Source organism: Lemur catta, chromosome 18 (genome assembly GCF_020740605.2).
Source record: "Lemur catta isolate mLemCat1 chromosome 18, mLemCat1.pri, whole genome shotgun sequence".
Classification (NCBI taxonomy): domain Eukaryota; kingdom Metazoa; phylum Chordata; class Mammalia; order Primates; family Lemuridae; genus Lemur; species Lemur catta.
This window is the reverse complement of record NC_059145.1, coordinates 42,751,801-42,769,202: the sequence shown is the minus strand read 5'-3', so window position 1 is coordinate 42,769,202 and position 17,402 is coordinate 42,751,801. Positions and strand designations below refer to the sequence as shown.

Sequence of the window (17,402 nt, the reverse complement as noted above, 5' to 3'; positions counted from 1 at the left end):
TTCCCCATCCATCCTTGGGATCCTCAGTGACTTTCACGGTCAGCGTGACTCACACTTCAAGGTCTAACTAAACGAATCTTTTTAACATTTCATAAAATGTTAATGTGATTTAAAGTAGCCCTGTGACATTTTAGCATAGCGCCATGAATTATTTACAGTGGTCATAAACTGAGTTATAGTTGTTGTTTGATTCTGCAATTCCCATGTTCAAAGTCTGTTATTATGCAGCTTTCTTACCTCTGTGGCCCTGTTTGAAATCATTTCTCCACCTAGCGCACTTTGATTCAATCTGGAGTTAAAGTCCAAGTTTTGAGCTAGGAAGAAGACTTAAAATGGCCTGAGTCCCAGAGGAGTTTGTACACAGATGTGTCTGTTTGCTGCAGACTGTGGCCCAGACAGGACCCACAGCTAGTCATAGGTCTAACATGCAGCTCTAATATGGCGTTTGTCTTTGATCATAAAAGGGAAAAGTATTAATACAACAGGAGGATTTGGATGGTTGCATGCAAACCCGTCACCACTTTTGTAAAATGATTCAAAGCATAAGCCCTGCAGACAGTTGATCACTAACATTGCTTTTGGAGAATGGATCAGTTAGTTACTTCAGACAATAAATAACTTGCAAATTACATATCATTTTCTTTCCTAAGAAGTTAGGGAATGAAGAAAAGAGTAGGGAGTGGATGTATGTCCACACCAGTTCCCTGTTTTGATAAACCGTTCCAACAAGTTGGATTGACTACGCATGCACACAGGTGGTTTTTAACATCGCTATTGGAACTTTATTTTACCGTCCTCTGTAATCATTCTAAGTGCTATGTGAACTACTTTAAAGGGAACTGTGCATCCCTTTTACTGAGGAGGTGGGGACCTGGTGTCCCTTGAGCCCTGAAGTTTGGATTTAACTCCAGAAGTTGGGGCCCAGCCTTGTTCATCATGGTATGCCGACACCTGGCCTGGATGGCAGCTCCTGGCAAAATTACCTGGAGTGATGTGGCCAGAGTCGGCCTTCATCAGCATCTTCACACCAGGTTGTCTTTGCTTCCCACTCGACTGTGCATGCTCTTGTCCGACTCCCCGGGGCCTTCTGCCCTGCCCTGACCTCCCAGTGCAGTCCTGTGTCCCAGCTCCACCCCAGGTGGGAGTGTGCACTTGATCATTGCCCTTTATTTATAGCTGTGGTCTATGTCCAGTCCTTCCTGGGTGTTAACTGACCATTGCAGTGTTTAGTGTATAGGCTTAAACTGTGGCCCTTCCCTGTGGAGAGCCTGTGAGGCTATAACGGTGGAATGGCCTCCCATGACACGGGATCTTCATTTGGGAGGTGCACCTGCTACTGGGGCCTGGGGAATGGGATGGTCACTTGCCCCGACACCCACCCCTTCCTCCAGACCACCAACAGAAGCCCGAAGCATTCCCCCAGCTTGCCCCGACTGCCCAACCGCCCCACCTTCTGTCTGGGGTGCCTGGTAGGCAGTCGTCATTCCTCATCCCTTTACTTCTAAGGAAGAGAATGAGAGATTTGCCCTGCTGCCGCGACAGGCCTGGACAGCTGCTTTCCCCCCAGCCTGCCCTGGGAATACGGTGGGAGGAGAGGTGGGGGGAGGTCCCCCTTGACTTCCAAACCAATGAACGAGTGGCTTCCCAGCACAGATACCCAGAAGGACAGGCGGGGATCTCTGTTCCAGGAAGAAGCATTTCCTGCCAAGCCATACCAGAAGCCTGGTTGAAGTTGCCTCAAACTTGGGTCTGATTTCTCCCATGAGTCTTGTTGACAGTGACCTGGAGAAGTGAGCCCTGCAGGCTGGGGCTTCTGTAGGATGCTTTTCTGCCAAGACCTGGCCCTAGGCTTTCATTCCCAGTGCTTTGTTCTAGAATCATAACTGCTTTTTTTTTTTTTTTTACCACCAACTCAGCCACATGAACCTCCCGTGCCCACAGCCCCCCTGCAGACCCCATGAAGCTGTGGCACCATCAGTAGCTGAACCATGCCGACTTCCCTTCCTTGGAACCTCACACCCGGACAACGCCAAAAACAATGTACAAAAGAACAGCCGCACCCTAAACACTTCGAATTCCAGAAAAAGAAATCTTAAGTTTAAATTCAAACTACTTTGAAATGAGAAGGATCCGCAGTAACACAGTGTGCCCATCGGACCATTTCACACCAATACTTTCCCTTTTGCTATCTGGAGATCGATCCCCTGGCAAAGCAGCAGCTTGGAAATGTTTTATACTCCCTTGATCAATTTTGTGGGTGAGAACAAACCACCGCCATCAAAAAGTTCCTGCATGTGTGTGGCATTCTTTGGGCAGGACTAGCTCTGCTCAACAGCCGGTTATTACACCCCGGCTCCAGGGTCAGACTGCGGGGGCACAGAACCTGTCCCTGCCTCTTACTAATCACATGTGCCTGGCAAGTTACTTACCCGTCTGGCCTCAGTTACTTCCTCTGTAAAATGGGATTAATGTTGGAACCGACTCTATGGAGTAGTTGTGGGATTTGTAAATACTTACAAATGTGCACGTGGAGGCTGGCTCATAGGAAGCCGGCATTAAACGTCTGTTGTTACTGAGGCAGGCTGGAATCTGGGTTCCCAAGGCCTCCCGTTCAAGAGAGACCGATCAGCCCCTGGAATGGCAGCTTGCGTTCTAGTTCTTTCTTGTGGAAATCAACTGTTTCCAAGTGGGCAGATGAGTGGTCTTTCTGTCGCTGGTGAGACTTACAGTTCAGTTTACCAGTCTGTAGATGGGCCTGGCCAAGCCAACGACAAATTAATTTAGGACATCTAAACTCGTGTCCCTCCACTGCCTTCAGGCCTCACTGCCTTTCGTCCGCTGGATTAGTAGGACTCAGGCTTGGTGATGTGACAGTCCGGCACCCTTTCCCATTGCAGGCCCCATTAAAATGGGTTATGGTGGTGGTGACCCCAACCCCTTGGTATCAGCCAACACCTCCATTCACTTAATAAGAATGGCGGCCGATCTCCTGCCGCTCGGCGGCTTGACCCACCTTGGCAGCCTCCGTGAGGGCAGCGTGGTGGTACCTGGTAGGTAGAGGGTGCAGGTGACTAAGGTTGAACCAGAATGTCGCGGCTGCCTCCTGAGCTCAGCAGACGTAGAGAAGTGAGGTCACTTCTCTAAGTGGAATGCCAGAGTCACATGAGTCTACACGTTAGGAAAAGCCCTAGTAGCCAGTGAGCAGGTCCAGGGCAGGTGAGCCAGGTCAGGTGTGCAGAGCTGAAGGAAGCGCTCACACTCGCACAGCCCTGACAGTGAGTGCCTCCTGACCGTTTGCCCCTAGTCGCCTGACCTGCCTCACCTGGTCCTCACCTAGCCAGCCATGGCTCGAGGCTTTAGACTCAGGGCCAAGCTGGTGCCGTAGCTGTCTGCTTCACGTCCTTCAGTGGGGCCCTTCACTCGTAGTAGTTGTTGTCATATGCTGTCACTAACAACATCAACAGTAGTAACAGCTAATGCTGACACTGTTGTAGGCGCTTTATAGGTATGAAGTCATTTAGGCCTTACAGGAATTCCATTATTATCCCCATTTTCAGGTGAGGAAAGTGAGGCCCAGAGAAGCTAAGGAGAAGCCCAAAGAGGCACAGCTGGTGAGTGGTAGAGCAGGAATTGACCCTAGGCAATCTGACTGTAGCATCTGCACTCTTACCCACTACGCAGAGCTGCTGAGGTGTGCTACTCCCAGTGAGTGCAGCCCAAACTCCACAGCCAACAACCAAGCCCTCGCCCCCTTCTGAGCCTCCTCTACCCACCCAACCAAGCTCCTTGGAGTCAATGCTTTTCACACCTCAGTGCCTTTGCACCTGCTTTTCCTTCCACTCATCCCAGTATCCCTGTTTGGCAAACTCCTATCCATTTTTCAAGACACTTGTTAAATTGTGCCTCCTCTGTGAAGCCTTCCTTGACTACCACCCCCCAGACGGTTGCCAGCCAACCCTCAGTGTCTTCAGAGTACCTTGAATTTTGTTGTTGCCTTCAGTTTGCTATCCGTTGGGGTCTGGGGAGCAGACAGCAGGGCAAGTGTATATCCTATTTATGTGAATTCAGCAGTGGCTCCCTGCAGGGGGTCAAGGTGGGGAGAAATCATTCAAATGGTGTGAGTGTCCCTTCGGGTGGATGTGAAGTAGGGGGCAAATCACTGTCTCTTCTATTGGTGTCATTGCCTGGGGTTCTCATGGTGTGAGCATCCACCATTTAATGAAATGTATTTTGCAAACCTGCCCCGTAAAAGCAAATCGCTCCTTCATCTGGTGCTCACCTTGAGAAGCAGGCATCTGCTCCGTGGATGGAGGAGGCACCAGATGGTGGACTTGTTGAGAGTGGGATGTTGGTCAGCAATGTGACCTCTTCCCAAGAGAGGACAGGGCCACTTCGGCCATAGTGATTTTCCCTTTGTGAGCTTGCTTTGGAACTTGACTCCCACGGAAGCCGTGAGCAGTCAGCCATGCGGATTCACAATTGCACTTCTTCGTTTCCGTGTCTGTCTCCCTCAGCATCCTGGGTGCGCCTCCAGGGCACCGTGCATCTTAATACGTATCTCCTGGTGCCCAGGCTGAGCCCAGGGCTGGCTGGGAGCTGCTCCGTTCGTATTCCTGGGACAGACAGAGTGAATGAGAGCTGAGCCCCCAGGAAGCCACACCCAGAACTGAGGCAACTGGTTCCAACCCGTCTAAAAATTTTAAATTTGCATTTGTCAGTCTTTTGAACTGTATTTGACAAATGTGGAAGAAAATGACTTCCCTGGTATTTACCTGGGGGAATTCCCTTCCTTGCATTTGTTTCCCCTGCTATACTGGAGCATTGCAAAGAAACAGGATGGTGAGGAGAAGAAATAACAGACATCTGTGATGTGGTGATTAATGAATGCTGAATAATGAATGGTGATTAAAACAATTGGAAATTCCCACTTGAGAAGGCACTAGTGAGGCAGAAAGCGTCCTAATAAGGAGAGGTGGGGAAGCGGCGGGCTGGAGAAGAAAGCCGTGACTCAGGGGCCCACGCCCAGTGCCTGGCGAGCCTTCCTGGAGGCTCTGAGCCCGGGAGCCCACACAGCGCTGCAGCGAAGGTCAGCTTGGATTGCTTCCAGCCTGTAAGCCCTCAAAACCACAAGACCTGGAGGATTGTCTCGGTTTCTCTGAACCTGAATGATAGAGCTTCTGAAATATTGGACCAATAAAATACCAAATTCCTGGGGACAGAAAAGAAAGAGATGTTGAAGCAGAAAACACCTATCCATTTTCTTTAAATCACAGCACATTTATCAAGGGCTCAAATGTGACTGGGGGTGCGCAGGGAGGCTGAGATTTTATTCCACAGTGTTAGTGTTTCCAATTTCAAGGTCTGATTAATGGTGGTGAGTAGGGGTGAGGGAAAAACGTGCAAGCAAAATGTCATTCTCAAACTGCAAGCATTTCTGATCAAATGAGCTTATAAGTTATTCTACTCAAGCATGGAGGTCTTTCTGCTACTTTTATTACAGTGAAGTAAGTGCCTCTAGAGTGGTGGAATTGGTAGGGGGAAGAGTCCGCATTTCAAGGTCGAATCGTTATCTTCTCACTCTTGCTCTCCCCTCTAGCTGACGTTTATCATTTAGGATGGAGGGGGCAGTTAGAAATGACAGTCATGTTGGTGAAGTGTCCTTGGTTGTGACCCTAGGAAACAGCCTGTAATATAAATCATTTCCTCCTCTTGCAAAGGGGATAAGACTCGGCTACGCTGAGCATATTTCTTTAGCTTAGTGTCTCCTCTAAACTATGAGCCGAAAGCCAGGTGGGGATCTCTCAAGCCCAAGCTCTCTGGTCTGGGCTACTGAAGAATAGATACAAACTATGCTGGACAGTAGAACATGCTGGGCTGGTCATCTCAAAGTCAGACCAAAGAACATGGTAAGATGTTAAAGGTACACCACCTTACAAGGCTTCGTCTTCCTTGTTTGCAATCTGTGTTTGCCTAAAAATCTGAGTTATTTAGACCCCAAATACAAAATACAAACAACAGAGGTAGCATTAGTAGTTCACAAAGGAAGGATTGGTATATTCAATAATTAGAGTTGGGACAGTTGGCTTTCCATAAGGAAAAAATAAAATAAAAGTGAATCCCTACCTCTCACCATAGACCATAAAAAGTATTTCCAAGACAGATACTCTGGTCCCGTGTTAGCTCTACTGGGGCTTGGAACTTTTATCATTTTTAAAAGCTCTCCACAAACCATTTGAAAGCCCCCAGTCCAGACTATTAACTCCCTGAGGGCAGGGACACCGGCTGTTTTTGTCATTAAATTGTTTGCCCCAAGTGTGGTCCCTGGAATAGATTTTTTTTTTTTTTTACTTTTTTATTTATTTATTTATTTTAGAGACAGGATCTCACTCTGTCTCCCAGGCTGGAGTGCAGTGGTGCAGTCATAGCTCACTATAACCTCATCAACATCTGGGCTCAAGTGATCCTTCCACCTCAGCCTCCCAAGTAGCTGGGACTACAGGTGCATAAATTAGCTACCATGCCCAGCCAATTTTTCTATTTTTTGTAGAGATGGGGTCTCGCTCTGTTGTCCAGGCTGGTCTAAAATTCCTGGGCTCAAGCGATCCTCCTGCCTGGGCCTCCCAAAGTGCTAGGATCATAGGTCTGAGCCACCGCACCCAGCGAGAATAGATTATAAACCCAGAAATTTGTTGAATGAATACATGATTTCAAAGATTCTAAAATAATGAATTTTTTAAAAAAAAATTATACATTTTTCTTTGGATGTCATTATTAATAATAGAATAGATTGTCACATTCCCAGAATTATTTAGGGCGCTGACCTGGCTGAAAGCAGGAGAGAAGAACCAAGTGGAGAGATTTTGGTGAAATCAGCATTGATCTTCTCTGAATCTAATGTAAAGAGATTTAAAAATATTACACATATCTTGACAGAAACTAGGCCCACCCCAAAATATTATTAAATCATATTTTAACAGTGGTCATGATTATTCTTTTACTCATTATTAACTGCCTACTTTGTGTAGAAACACAATCTTTTGAAGACTTAAGTTTTTTTTCTTTTTATCTTTAAGGTATAACTTATATTTTAAAAAGTCATCGATTTTAAGGATACAATTTGATGAATTTTGGCATTTGTATACAACATGTAGTCACCACTGCAGTCAAGATACAGAACTGGCCAGGTACAGTTGCTTACAACTGTAATCCCAGCACTTTGGGAGGCCAAGGTGGGAGGATCACTTGAGGCCAGGAGTTTAAGATCAGCCTGGGCAACATAACAAGACCCTGCCTCTACAAAAAAAAAAATTAAAAATTTAGCCAGGTGTGGTGACAGGAGCCTGTAGTCCCAGCTACTTGGGAGGCTGAGGCAGGAGGATCACTTGAGTCCAGGAGTTGGAGGCTGCAGTGAACTGTGATTGTGCCACTGCACTCTAACCTGGGTGACAGTGGGAGACCCTGTCTCTCTCACATACACACACAAAAGATACAGAATAGTTCTCTCATCCTACAAAGTCTGCTCGGCCCCTTGGTACTCCATCCCCTCTCTCCACCCCCAGCCTCAGGCACTTGCTGATCTGTTTCTTGTCTAACACTTAATTAAAATAGTGATCACCATCATAGAGTCAGGAATTTTTAAATAATCCTTTGGTCAAAGAATAAAAAAGCAGACAGAAGAGGAAATGAGAAGGAAATTGTTAGCAGAGCTCGCCATCCCGAAACTGGATGCAGCTTCACTTGACAGGGGAATTAGCCTTACTTAGAGACCCAGGCTTGGAGGCCAGGAGAGTACGCCAAGCCTTCAGAGACTCGGTGCACCAAGAATGTTTTACAAATAACCTGGTAAGACATTTTTATGATTACAGAGAAAGAACACATGAGTTGTAATATACAGCTCAGATGGAGACCTGACAACTGGGTTTCTGAACATGAGTCTGGATTCATTTTTAATCTGACGTCAAAAAGAACCCCTAAGCTCAGAAGATTCGAAATGGCCATGCCGCTTAAAGACGAAACATTTGAGTAAATAGAACTCAGAGAATGTATTTTCTCTCTCAAGCTACTAACTGAAAGACTCATAGTCCCTGTTTCCTGCCAAGATGTATTAGCCCAGTTGAAATACGGGAATGTTGATGTGTCTGTGAGAAACTAAATGCCGCAAAGACAAGAACACAGGGTCTGTAGTTTCATAGGGAGCTGTTTTGGGGCTTGAAACTTCTTGCCTCCACGTGGGCACCAGGCGCTGTCTAGGACCGGGGGCTACCACTGACAAAGAAGGCAAGCTCCTGCCCTCCTGTAGGAGATCACATTCTGATCACAGGAGGTGGACTGTCAGCCAGAGACCAGGGAAGGGGTGGATATAAAGCAGGGTACGGGGTAACTGGGGTGCGGTGGAAGGAGCACTTTAGGTGGGCTGGTCAGGGAAGGCCATTCTGAGGACATGACCTTTGAGCAGAGGCTAGAATGATAGACAGGAACCGGCTTCTCCAGAGAAAGAGCACTTTAGGAATCAGGACCAGCATGTGCAAAGGCCCTGAGGTGGAAATGACGTTCAAGAAAGAAGGCAAGGGCAGCCTGAGCACAGTGACCAAGGTGGAGAGCAGTACAAGCAGAGGTCAGAGAGATAAGAAGTTTTGCTCCAAAAATGAAAGCCTAAGCCCCCTCGAAAACAAAGTCACAAAACTGGCCATAATGGTGCCCTGGTGCCCTGGGAGATGTGTCACTGCTGGGCAGTGGCTAGGATGCTTACAGTTACAAAGTTGCTTCCTACTTACTCGGGTACTGATAGTGGACCCAGAGCTGGCAGGGAATAATCCCTTCATCTGTAAGCAGAGGCCCAAAGAGGGTAAGGTTCTTACCTGGAAAAACATCCTAAGTGAGATCAAAAGGCAAATGATAAACTGGGGGAAATATTTGCAGTTTACATCACAGGTTGCGGGATCAGTTTCCATGCTATATAAAGAGTGGCTGGCCAGTGAGGTAGGGCAGAGTGTCTGAGTGGGGGAGAGGCCCAAGAAGAGGGTGACCAAAATCCAAACATTTGATCTCATACAGCTGCAGAGCCGTGGGAATACAGCTGCTCATTCACTGCCCATGGCAGGAGAAATGCATCCAGCCTTGTGTGGGCTAACAGTTCCAGTAAAATTAAAGCGCATGGCTGGTCAAAAACTGAAAAGGACTCGGATGTCATTCAGCAGGTGCATTGATAAGTCATGGTCTATTCAGACAATGGAACAGAATACAGCTCAGCAATGAAACGAAGAATCTACAATCCAGGAAACAGCGTGGGTGAATCTCACAAGCACGCTGAGCAGAAGCAGCCGTGTGCAAAAGAGAATGTGCTGTAGGATTCCGTTAATATGAAGGACTAGATCAGGCAAAACCAACTGATCGTTTTCTGGGACCAGGAGTGGAGGTTGACTGCAAAGGGACGCCAAGGTGACTTTTGAGAGTAATGAAAATGTTTTCACAGTTTGATTGTGGTGGTCACATGGGTGTATACATTTGTCAAAACGTAAAATGACTGGGTCCTTTTAAATGTATGTAAATTATACCTCGATAAAGTTGATTTAAAAAAATAAATTTTTAAAAAGAGGAGAAAAGGCATAGGTGGGAAACAAAGAAAAGCTCTGGTTAGATTGCTGTTCATTAACTTACTGCCTATCAGTCACCTCTCATGTACAGGTGTCGTAACAGGTACTGGCGAGCTTTTCGCACCAGAACACAGGGCAGTGGAGCCTCCAACTCTGGCCCCGTTGAGTCTGTGTGAACCCCTGAGTTTCCTCCACAGCCCTCACCTACCAACAAACATCCTGTCACCCACCACTCCCAGGCCATCAGCTGCCCAGAGAGCCACGATCTGGACCCTAGTTGGGGCAGAGGCATTGGCTACTAAGGAGAAAAGTGGCTGTCCCTTCTTGGTCTGAGAACACTTAAAAATGGATCAAGCGAAACAAACAGGAGGGAGATTAGGCTCGTTTGTGAACCAGGCTCCCCCCCGACATGTGTGCACATTCTGATTAATAACCAGCGCTCATCTCACTTGCTTGGTATCGTTTGCTCAGATGTTTTTGCTGACCCCCAAACCAAGATAGTAGCATTGTTTTGCTCTAACTTGCAAGTTTGGCACAGTGTGTTTATATCCAATTTCTGCAAATGTCTTCCCAGCCCTCCCTGCAGTATGTATGTATGTTCTGGGCATATAAAATGTCCAGGGCAGGAGACAGTGGCTCTTTGCAGATAAATGTGTCTCTCTGCAGGTGGCTGGTTTCTGTGTGCAGGCTTTGTTCTACAGTCGGATTGAGAAAAGGTGTGATGGTTACTATGGCTGTTATTTAATAATGCTCAGATGGGGTATCCAGAAGCACACAGCTCGGGACAGCTAGGATCTGGTACAGTGTTTTCAACTTTTAGCAAAATTATTCATGCAAACAAGAGACGCTTGTTAGTGCCCAGCCACAGCTTCCTGGCTCTTTCCCACTGCTAAAGTCGGCACTGTTGATTTGCGCCATCCCCCTCTCAGACCAGGAGGGAAGAACAGAGGTGACAGAGAGGGCATCCTCTTTTTGAACCATTTGTGGGGGGACCACAGCTGTTTGCAGACCTAGATCATCCTGCTTACTTCATTTTTCTTCCTTGCAGAAGCTTTTGAAATTGCTCTGCCACGAGGAAGCGGCATTACAGTTCTCATAAAGCTGGGGACCTTGGCTGTGCCCATGAAACCCTGTTATATAGTCATTTCTAAAAGACAAGTACCCATGTTGTCCATCAAATCTGGAGAAAGACAAGTCTTTACCTTCAGCTGCCAGAATCCAGAGAATCACTTTGTCATAGAGATCGAGAAGAAGATTGGTAAGTGTGCCCTCATGAGCTGTTTGACAAATGTCTTCTTTTTTTTTATTATTCTTATTTCAGCATATTGTGGGGGTACAAAAGTTTAGGTTACGTATATTGCCCTTGCCCCCCGAGCCCCCTGAGTCAGAGCTTCAAACATGTCCATCCCCTAGACAGTGCGCATCACACTCATTATGTATGCATACAGACAAATGTCTTCTAAATGTCTCTGCACCTCCTTGCCTCTCTTTCCCATGCTAAGCAAATCTCTCATGCCAGAGAGGTAGGATCTGTTCTGAAACTGCACCCTCTTCATTTAGCTCTGGTGTGGCCAGTCGCAGTTCTAAGTGCTTTACATGGGTTAATTTGTTTAATCTTCAGAACAGCCCTATGAGAAGCTCGCAAAGAGAGGAACTTGCCTGAGATGGCTCAGCTAGGAAGTAGCAGACCAGGGGAGGAACCCGGGCACGCTGGCTCTACAGTCTTTGCGCTCAACCATTCTGCCACACGGTCTCTCGTGGAGCACCACAGAGGCCCACGAGCTGCAGATCTTCAGGTCTGTGATGCTCTGTCTCATGTGCTAAAATCATCTGGCTGCCGTGGAGCAAAAGTCCAGGGAGTTGGGAGACGAAAGAATGGGAAAGTTGAGGAGATAAGGGTAGGGCAAGGGGTCCACAAGGCATAATAGAAAAAATAGCAGCTTTGGGGAGTGATGGAACTGGGTTTGGCTTCAAGCTCCTGGGCTACTGGTCTTCCTGTGAGTTATTCAACTGCTTTGAGCCTTAGTTTTCTAGTCTGTAAAATAAGGGTCTCATCACCAAACAATTGAGTTGTTATGAGGATGAAGTAAAATAATGAATTGAAAATGTATGACACATGAGAATTCAACAAACTGTAGATATTTGATATTATTATTATTCATAATTTGAGCTTTGGGTAGGAGACTGACATAGGAAATAATCATAATCAGGCAGGAAAAAATATATTAATAATTTCCCAATCATTTTAAGGTGGGTGTGCCAAAAAGGATTAATAGACTCATTAACAATAATGAGAGCACTATTTGTGACCTAATCAAAGCCACACATTAGGAGGAAGGAATTCATAAGTAAAAGGAGAAATCAAAGTATTTAAAAACTATGTTTGATGACTAAAGCCAAAACCTGGTTCTCTGTAAAGATTAATTAAATAGACAAATCTCTGACTAGTCTCATGGAAAAAAGAAAGAGAAAATTCAAATATACACATATATGTTAACACCATAAAAGTTGATTCAACGATATATACAGAGACTATTTCTAAAATTGTAAGAAACTATATATAACATTATGATAATACATGTGAAAATTTGAAGGAAATGGATTATTTTCAAGAAAAAATTAATGAGCCAGACTGACTCATGGAAAGGTAGGAAACCTGAATAAATAAATAATCAAAGGAGAAGATTGGGAAAAATGCCCAAGATCGGAGAGAGCAGGGTTTGGGTCAGTTAGAGAGGATCTCATAGATGAGTTCTACAAAACTTCAAGGAGCAGATGGTGATAGAGCTGAGCCTGGGAGATGGGGCTTTTTGACTCCAAGTTCTTGGCATGAAAATAAATCAGAATCTTCGGTGGCCCAGGCATGTGTGTTTTTAAGATGGCCTCCAAGCCAGTCTAGTGCAGAAACAGAGCTGAGAGCCGCTGCCTGAATAGGACTGCACGGCCCTGCTGGAGTGTAGAACCCAGCAGGAGCCAGTGCATGCTGCCCTAGGCACACTGGAGGTGTGGGTGGAAAGACACTTGGGGACAGCTTTTGAAGGCATGAGGTGGTTTGATATAAACAATGAAGTTTCCATGAGCTCCTAAAATAGGTACTATCTTCACCAACATGCAAAGTCTAATTTAAGTCACGTTAGTCACCATGTTATCTAACCGTGGCTTATCGGTTAGGCAGCACAGTGCACTGGCAAGAACGAAGGTTGACCAAACACAGCCTGGGCTTTTGTCCTGGGATCGCTGTGCATTACACGCACCAGCTCAAGTCACCTGGACTCCAGGACCGCTTTGCAAAAATGAGAGATTTTGCACGGGTGACCTCAGAGGCCTGAGACTTCCCTGAAATTCCCCCGTAAGTCCATTTCAAGTGGACGGTACTTTCAAATACCCCAACAGAGCAGTAGTAAAGAGTCAAAGATTATCATTACAGAGGCCAGAGTCCGTCACACAGCTCAGATTATCCGTGCTCAAGATAACAAAAACCTTAATGTTACATTGCCTACTTTCTTTTTTTTCTTCCACATGCTTTCCTCTTATTTCTTCCTTGATGGTAATGTTTCTCGCTTTGTTTTAAAAGGTATAGGAAACAAATATGTTAAAGGATGTTGTTAGTCATTAGTCTTTAAAAAGAAATTCAACTGCAGTGGTAATAAAATACCAGCGTTAAAGCCACAGGGCAGGAGGAGAGTGCCCCGCGGGGTTCCGGCCATCCAGGGAGTTGTACATTCAGAGCGTACTCACTATGTTGATGAGTGTGTTGATGGGAAAACCAGTTTTAAAAGGTGGATCTTGGCGCTGTGCCCTAAAAATTGTGCAACGTGACTGTCACAGAATAGGGGAAGTAAGATATCCCAAAGCACAGACTCTGTTGCAAATGGCCTCCCTCTGGCTTCCAGGAAGGCCTGGGCAGAGGCCCGCCACCCGGACTCCAGGAACTTAATCTGGAAAACGCAGTGATCGGGAGGTGTCTTGGGTCTGGTGCCCTAGAAGCAGTGCCTGAGACAGGGATTTTTAAGTCATTTATGAAGAGAGTGCCCTCAGAAGAAGTGAGGAGGGCAGGGTAGAGCAGGGAAAGAAGCTAAGCACAGATGTGGTTTCAGCTGAAGTCTAGCCCCAGCCTGATCCCGCGGGGAGCTCCAGGTCATCAGTGGTGTCCCCACGTTGTGTCACTTGAAGCAAGGAGGCCAGGTGTCTTTACTCCTGCGTGAGGTGGTTACTGGCTGTAGACTGCTCCTCCCCCTTGGCCTGGGAGTGAGGGGCTGCAAAACCTCTCAGCTGGGGCATGGGTGCACCTGCCTGGTAAAAGCCACCTAGGCAGAGCCCCAAGGAGTCAGCCACAGGGGGCTGAGGAGGAGCTGTGTCTGGCCTTGTAGTATCTGTGGTCAAAATTGCTTTTGTGACTGTGTTTCAGACTGCATGTCAGGCCCGTGTCCTTTTGGGGAGGTTCAGCTTCAGCCCTCGACGTCGGTGTTGCCCACCCTCAACAGGACGTTCATCTGGGAAGTGACAGCTCACAAGAGCATTGGTCTAGAGCTGCAGTTCTCCGTTCCTCGCCTGAGGCAGATCGGGCCCGGCGAGAGCTGCCCGGACGGAGTCACTCACTCCATCAGTGGCCGCCTCGATGCCACCGTGGTCAGGATCGGAACCTTCTGCAGCAACGGCACTGTGTCCCGCATCAAGATGCAAGAGGGGGTCAAAATGGCCTTACACCTCCCGTGGTTCCACCCCAGAAATATCTCCGGCTTCAGCATTGCAAACCGCTCGTCTATCAAACGTGAGCACGCCCCTCCCACTGTTTGATTGGGTTCATCATCATCCTAGGCCAGAAACAAATATCGGCAATTCTGTATGATTCAACCTAATAGCTTAAAGGAAGAGTCCTCTCTTCTTTAAGTGATCTGGGTCACTCATTCCTAGCGTGAACCCCCTCCTCTCTATTAAACAAAGTGCTGACTGTGTCTTTTTAGCATGTGATGCTTGTTTTCAAAAACTAACAAGGGATTGGTTCTGCAGACCCACCTTGAGTGCTCCATTTCTAACTATCAGTGATGTGCAGAGCTCTCTCACGCGGCCCATGGGAGCTGACTATTAAATCTTCAGGAATTTTGTGAGCTGGTGTTAAACAGAGCCATTATAAAAAAATAGAATGATATGAACTTAACAGTTAAATAAATTATTTTAGCAATGAGGGTACTAAATACTCAAAACTTATCACTTCTGAAATACTTTACTACATTTTACTCTTAGCTGTGTTCCGGGGGTATTTGTGCCTCCCGTGTCTATGTGGTGGAAATACAGTATAATGTGCTACTGCCCCACTCCACATTCAGTCGTGTTGGGAGCTGGACGTCAGCCGCGGTGACAGTATTCACACCCACCATGGAAGTAGACAGACGCTGCAAATTAGGGCTTTTTTTTTTTTTTCTTTTTTGCCCACTGGGTCTGTTATTAAATGTTTACTTGACTAGCACTGATGTATCTTCCCGCCCAGTCCCTGCCCTGAGTGTAAACGTACCATGTCCAGACCCCAGGGCTCGGGACCTGAGAACCACGATCGTGTTTCCCTATCAGCCCCTCCCCTTGGCCACAGACAACCAGGACAGGGTCTAATCGCCTCCTGTTCTTTCCGGTTTGGGTCCCACACCCGACAGGACTGTGCATCATCGAATCTGTGTTTGAGGGCGAAGGCTCAGCCACGCTGATGTCCGCCAACTACCCGGAGGGCTTCCCTGAGGACGAGCTCATGACGTGGCAGTTTGTGGTGCCCCCACACCTGCGGGCCAGCGTCTCCTTCCTCAACTACAACCTCTCCAACTGCGAGAGGAAGGAGGAGCGGGTGGAGTACTACATCCCGGGCTCCACCACCAACCCGGAGGTGTTCAGGCTGGAGGACAAGCAGCCTGGGAACATGGCTGGGAACTTCAACCTCTCCCTGCAGGGCTGCGACCAAGATGCCCAAAGTCCAGGGATCCTCCGGCTGCGGTTTCAAGTTTTGGTCCAACATCCACAAAATGAAAGCAGTAAGTGAGCCCCACTTTCCTTTCCCCTCCGCCTGCAGCACCTCCTTTGTTTCCTGGGTGACCTGCGTGGGGTGAGGTTCTTTTCCTGTTTCTCATCTGTGGCTTGTGGAGCACTTGGACTCTGGACCCTGTAAAAGTTTCAGGAAGTGGGTTGCTAGGCCGTAGGCAGGCTCCTGGGTGAACACCTGGCATGTAGTTCCATTTTGCCACAATAAGAAGCAAACACTGACTGGGCACAGTGTTCATGCCTGTAATCCTAGCACTCTGGCAGGCCGAGGCGGGAGGATCGCTTGAGCTAAGGAGTTCGATACCAGTCCAAGCAAGAGCAAGACCCTGTCTCTATTAAAAATAGAACAATTAGCCGGGTGATATGGCGTGCGCCTATAGTCCCAGCTAATTGGGAGGCAGAGGCAAGAGGATCACTTGAGCCCAGGAGTTTGAGGTTGCTGTGAGCTATGATGATGCCACTGCACCCTACCCAGGGCGACAGAGCAAGACTCTGTCCCAAAAAAAAAAGAAAGAAGCAAACATGATCTCACATTCAGGGCGCTAAGATGTTTTTAATGAAGCCATTGAAAGGTCACTTTCCAGATCTTATGTCTTGCCCCTGCAATGTCAAGACACCATCAGTAGTGATGACAGTAATTAACGCTGTTTATTGGCTCAGTGCCTTCTACCATGGGCACGCACTCTGCATGCTAAGTCCTGCACGAAGCAAATCACCTACACAATCTCAGCTAATCCTTTTTGCAACTTGCAGAGGAGGTGGGAATTATCTTCCTTTACTAATGAGAAACCAGAAGGTTCAGAGAGGCTGTGGAACTAGCCTAACATCACACAGCTTGTCAGGAGCAGAGCAAGCTCAGAACCCAGAGCCTGTGCTCTGGACCATACTGAACCACAGGTAGGTTGGTGAGAATGAGGCTGGACATGATTCCATAAATGTTCCTGAGATGCCATGACTCTAGCTAGAGGAGGAGAATCAGGGCCAGGACAGGGGTGAGGTGAAGTGCCCAGGGTGCAAAATTTATGGAGGCTCCACTCTCGGTGGCAGGCAAGTGCAAGGCCAGCCTCTGAGAGTGGGCATCTCCCTACGTTTTGCTCCCTGAGTGCCTAGCTTGCCCCGTTCTAATCCTGCCCCTGAGGGGAGCAATGTGGGTTTTGAGATAAAAGGTCCAAAATGAGTTCAGAGTGGCTGTTGCTGCAGCTCATCTGTGAACTGGAGCCCGAGCCAGAGTGAGTTGTGACAAGGGGTCTCAGACCAGGACGTTGCTGACGGCATGCTGAAGACAGGCTCTGTCCAGAGAGCTGCTTCTTATTCTAGTTCTTACTATCATGTACTTCTGGAAAGTAGGCAGAGCCAGGCAGAAAAATTAAGTGGGAGTGTGGAATGGCATGCTGTTTATTTTTGTAGGGCTGATAAACATCTCAAAAGTGGGATTTCCCCACGGGTGCTGCCCTGCCCATGCCTGTGGATGTACATACGTGTGTATGTGTGTGTTTATATTTACATATGCATGTGTGTTTGTGTACGTGTGGCCCACTGGGACAGTTTTATCATTGCCCTGTCACAACTGTATAATCAGAATGTTGGAAACAGCCACGACAGGATTGGGAAATGGAGTGGGCTTAGGTTTTAGAGGACAGGGGATTTGTTTATCGTCTCAGTCACAGTGACGTGCTGCAGAGAACCTCTGGTGGATTCTGTTTCCTGTAACATCAGCTGGCTTGATTTTTAAAACTAATCAAATTGTTAAGCATGCTATAACCAGCATCAAGAAGGGTATGGGTT

At 47.2% G+C, this 17,402-nt stretch overlaps 1 protein-coding gene across 2 annotated transcripts in view; it reads left to right on the top strand.

Moving 5' to 3' along the window:
• The window catches only part of CDCP1 (CUB domain containing protein 1), a 48,809-nt gene that overhangs the window by 13,398 nt on the left and 18,009 nt on the right, over positions 1 to 17,402 (top strand). The window contains exons 2-4 of one of the 2 annotated variants that reach the window (XM_045530454.1): positions 10,642 to 10,851; positions 14,002 to 14,364; positions 15,242 to 15,610. In XM_045530454.1, coding sequence (XP_045386410.1) covers positions 10,642 to 10,851; positions 14,002 to 14,364; positions 15,242 to 15,610 — 942 coding nt within the window. Of the gene's footprint in view, positions 1 to 10,641; positions 10,852 to 11,294; positions 11,390 to 14,001; positions 14,365 to 15,241; positions 15,611 to 17,402 lie in introns of those variants that run through there. The other variant, XM_045530455.1, reaches the window with a different exon arrangement.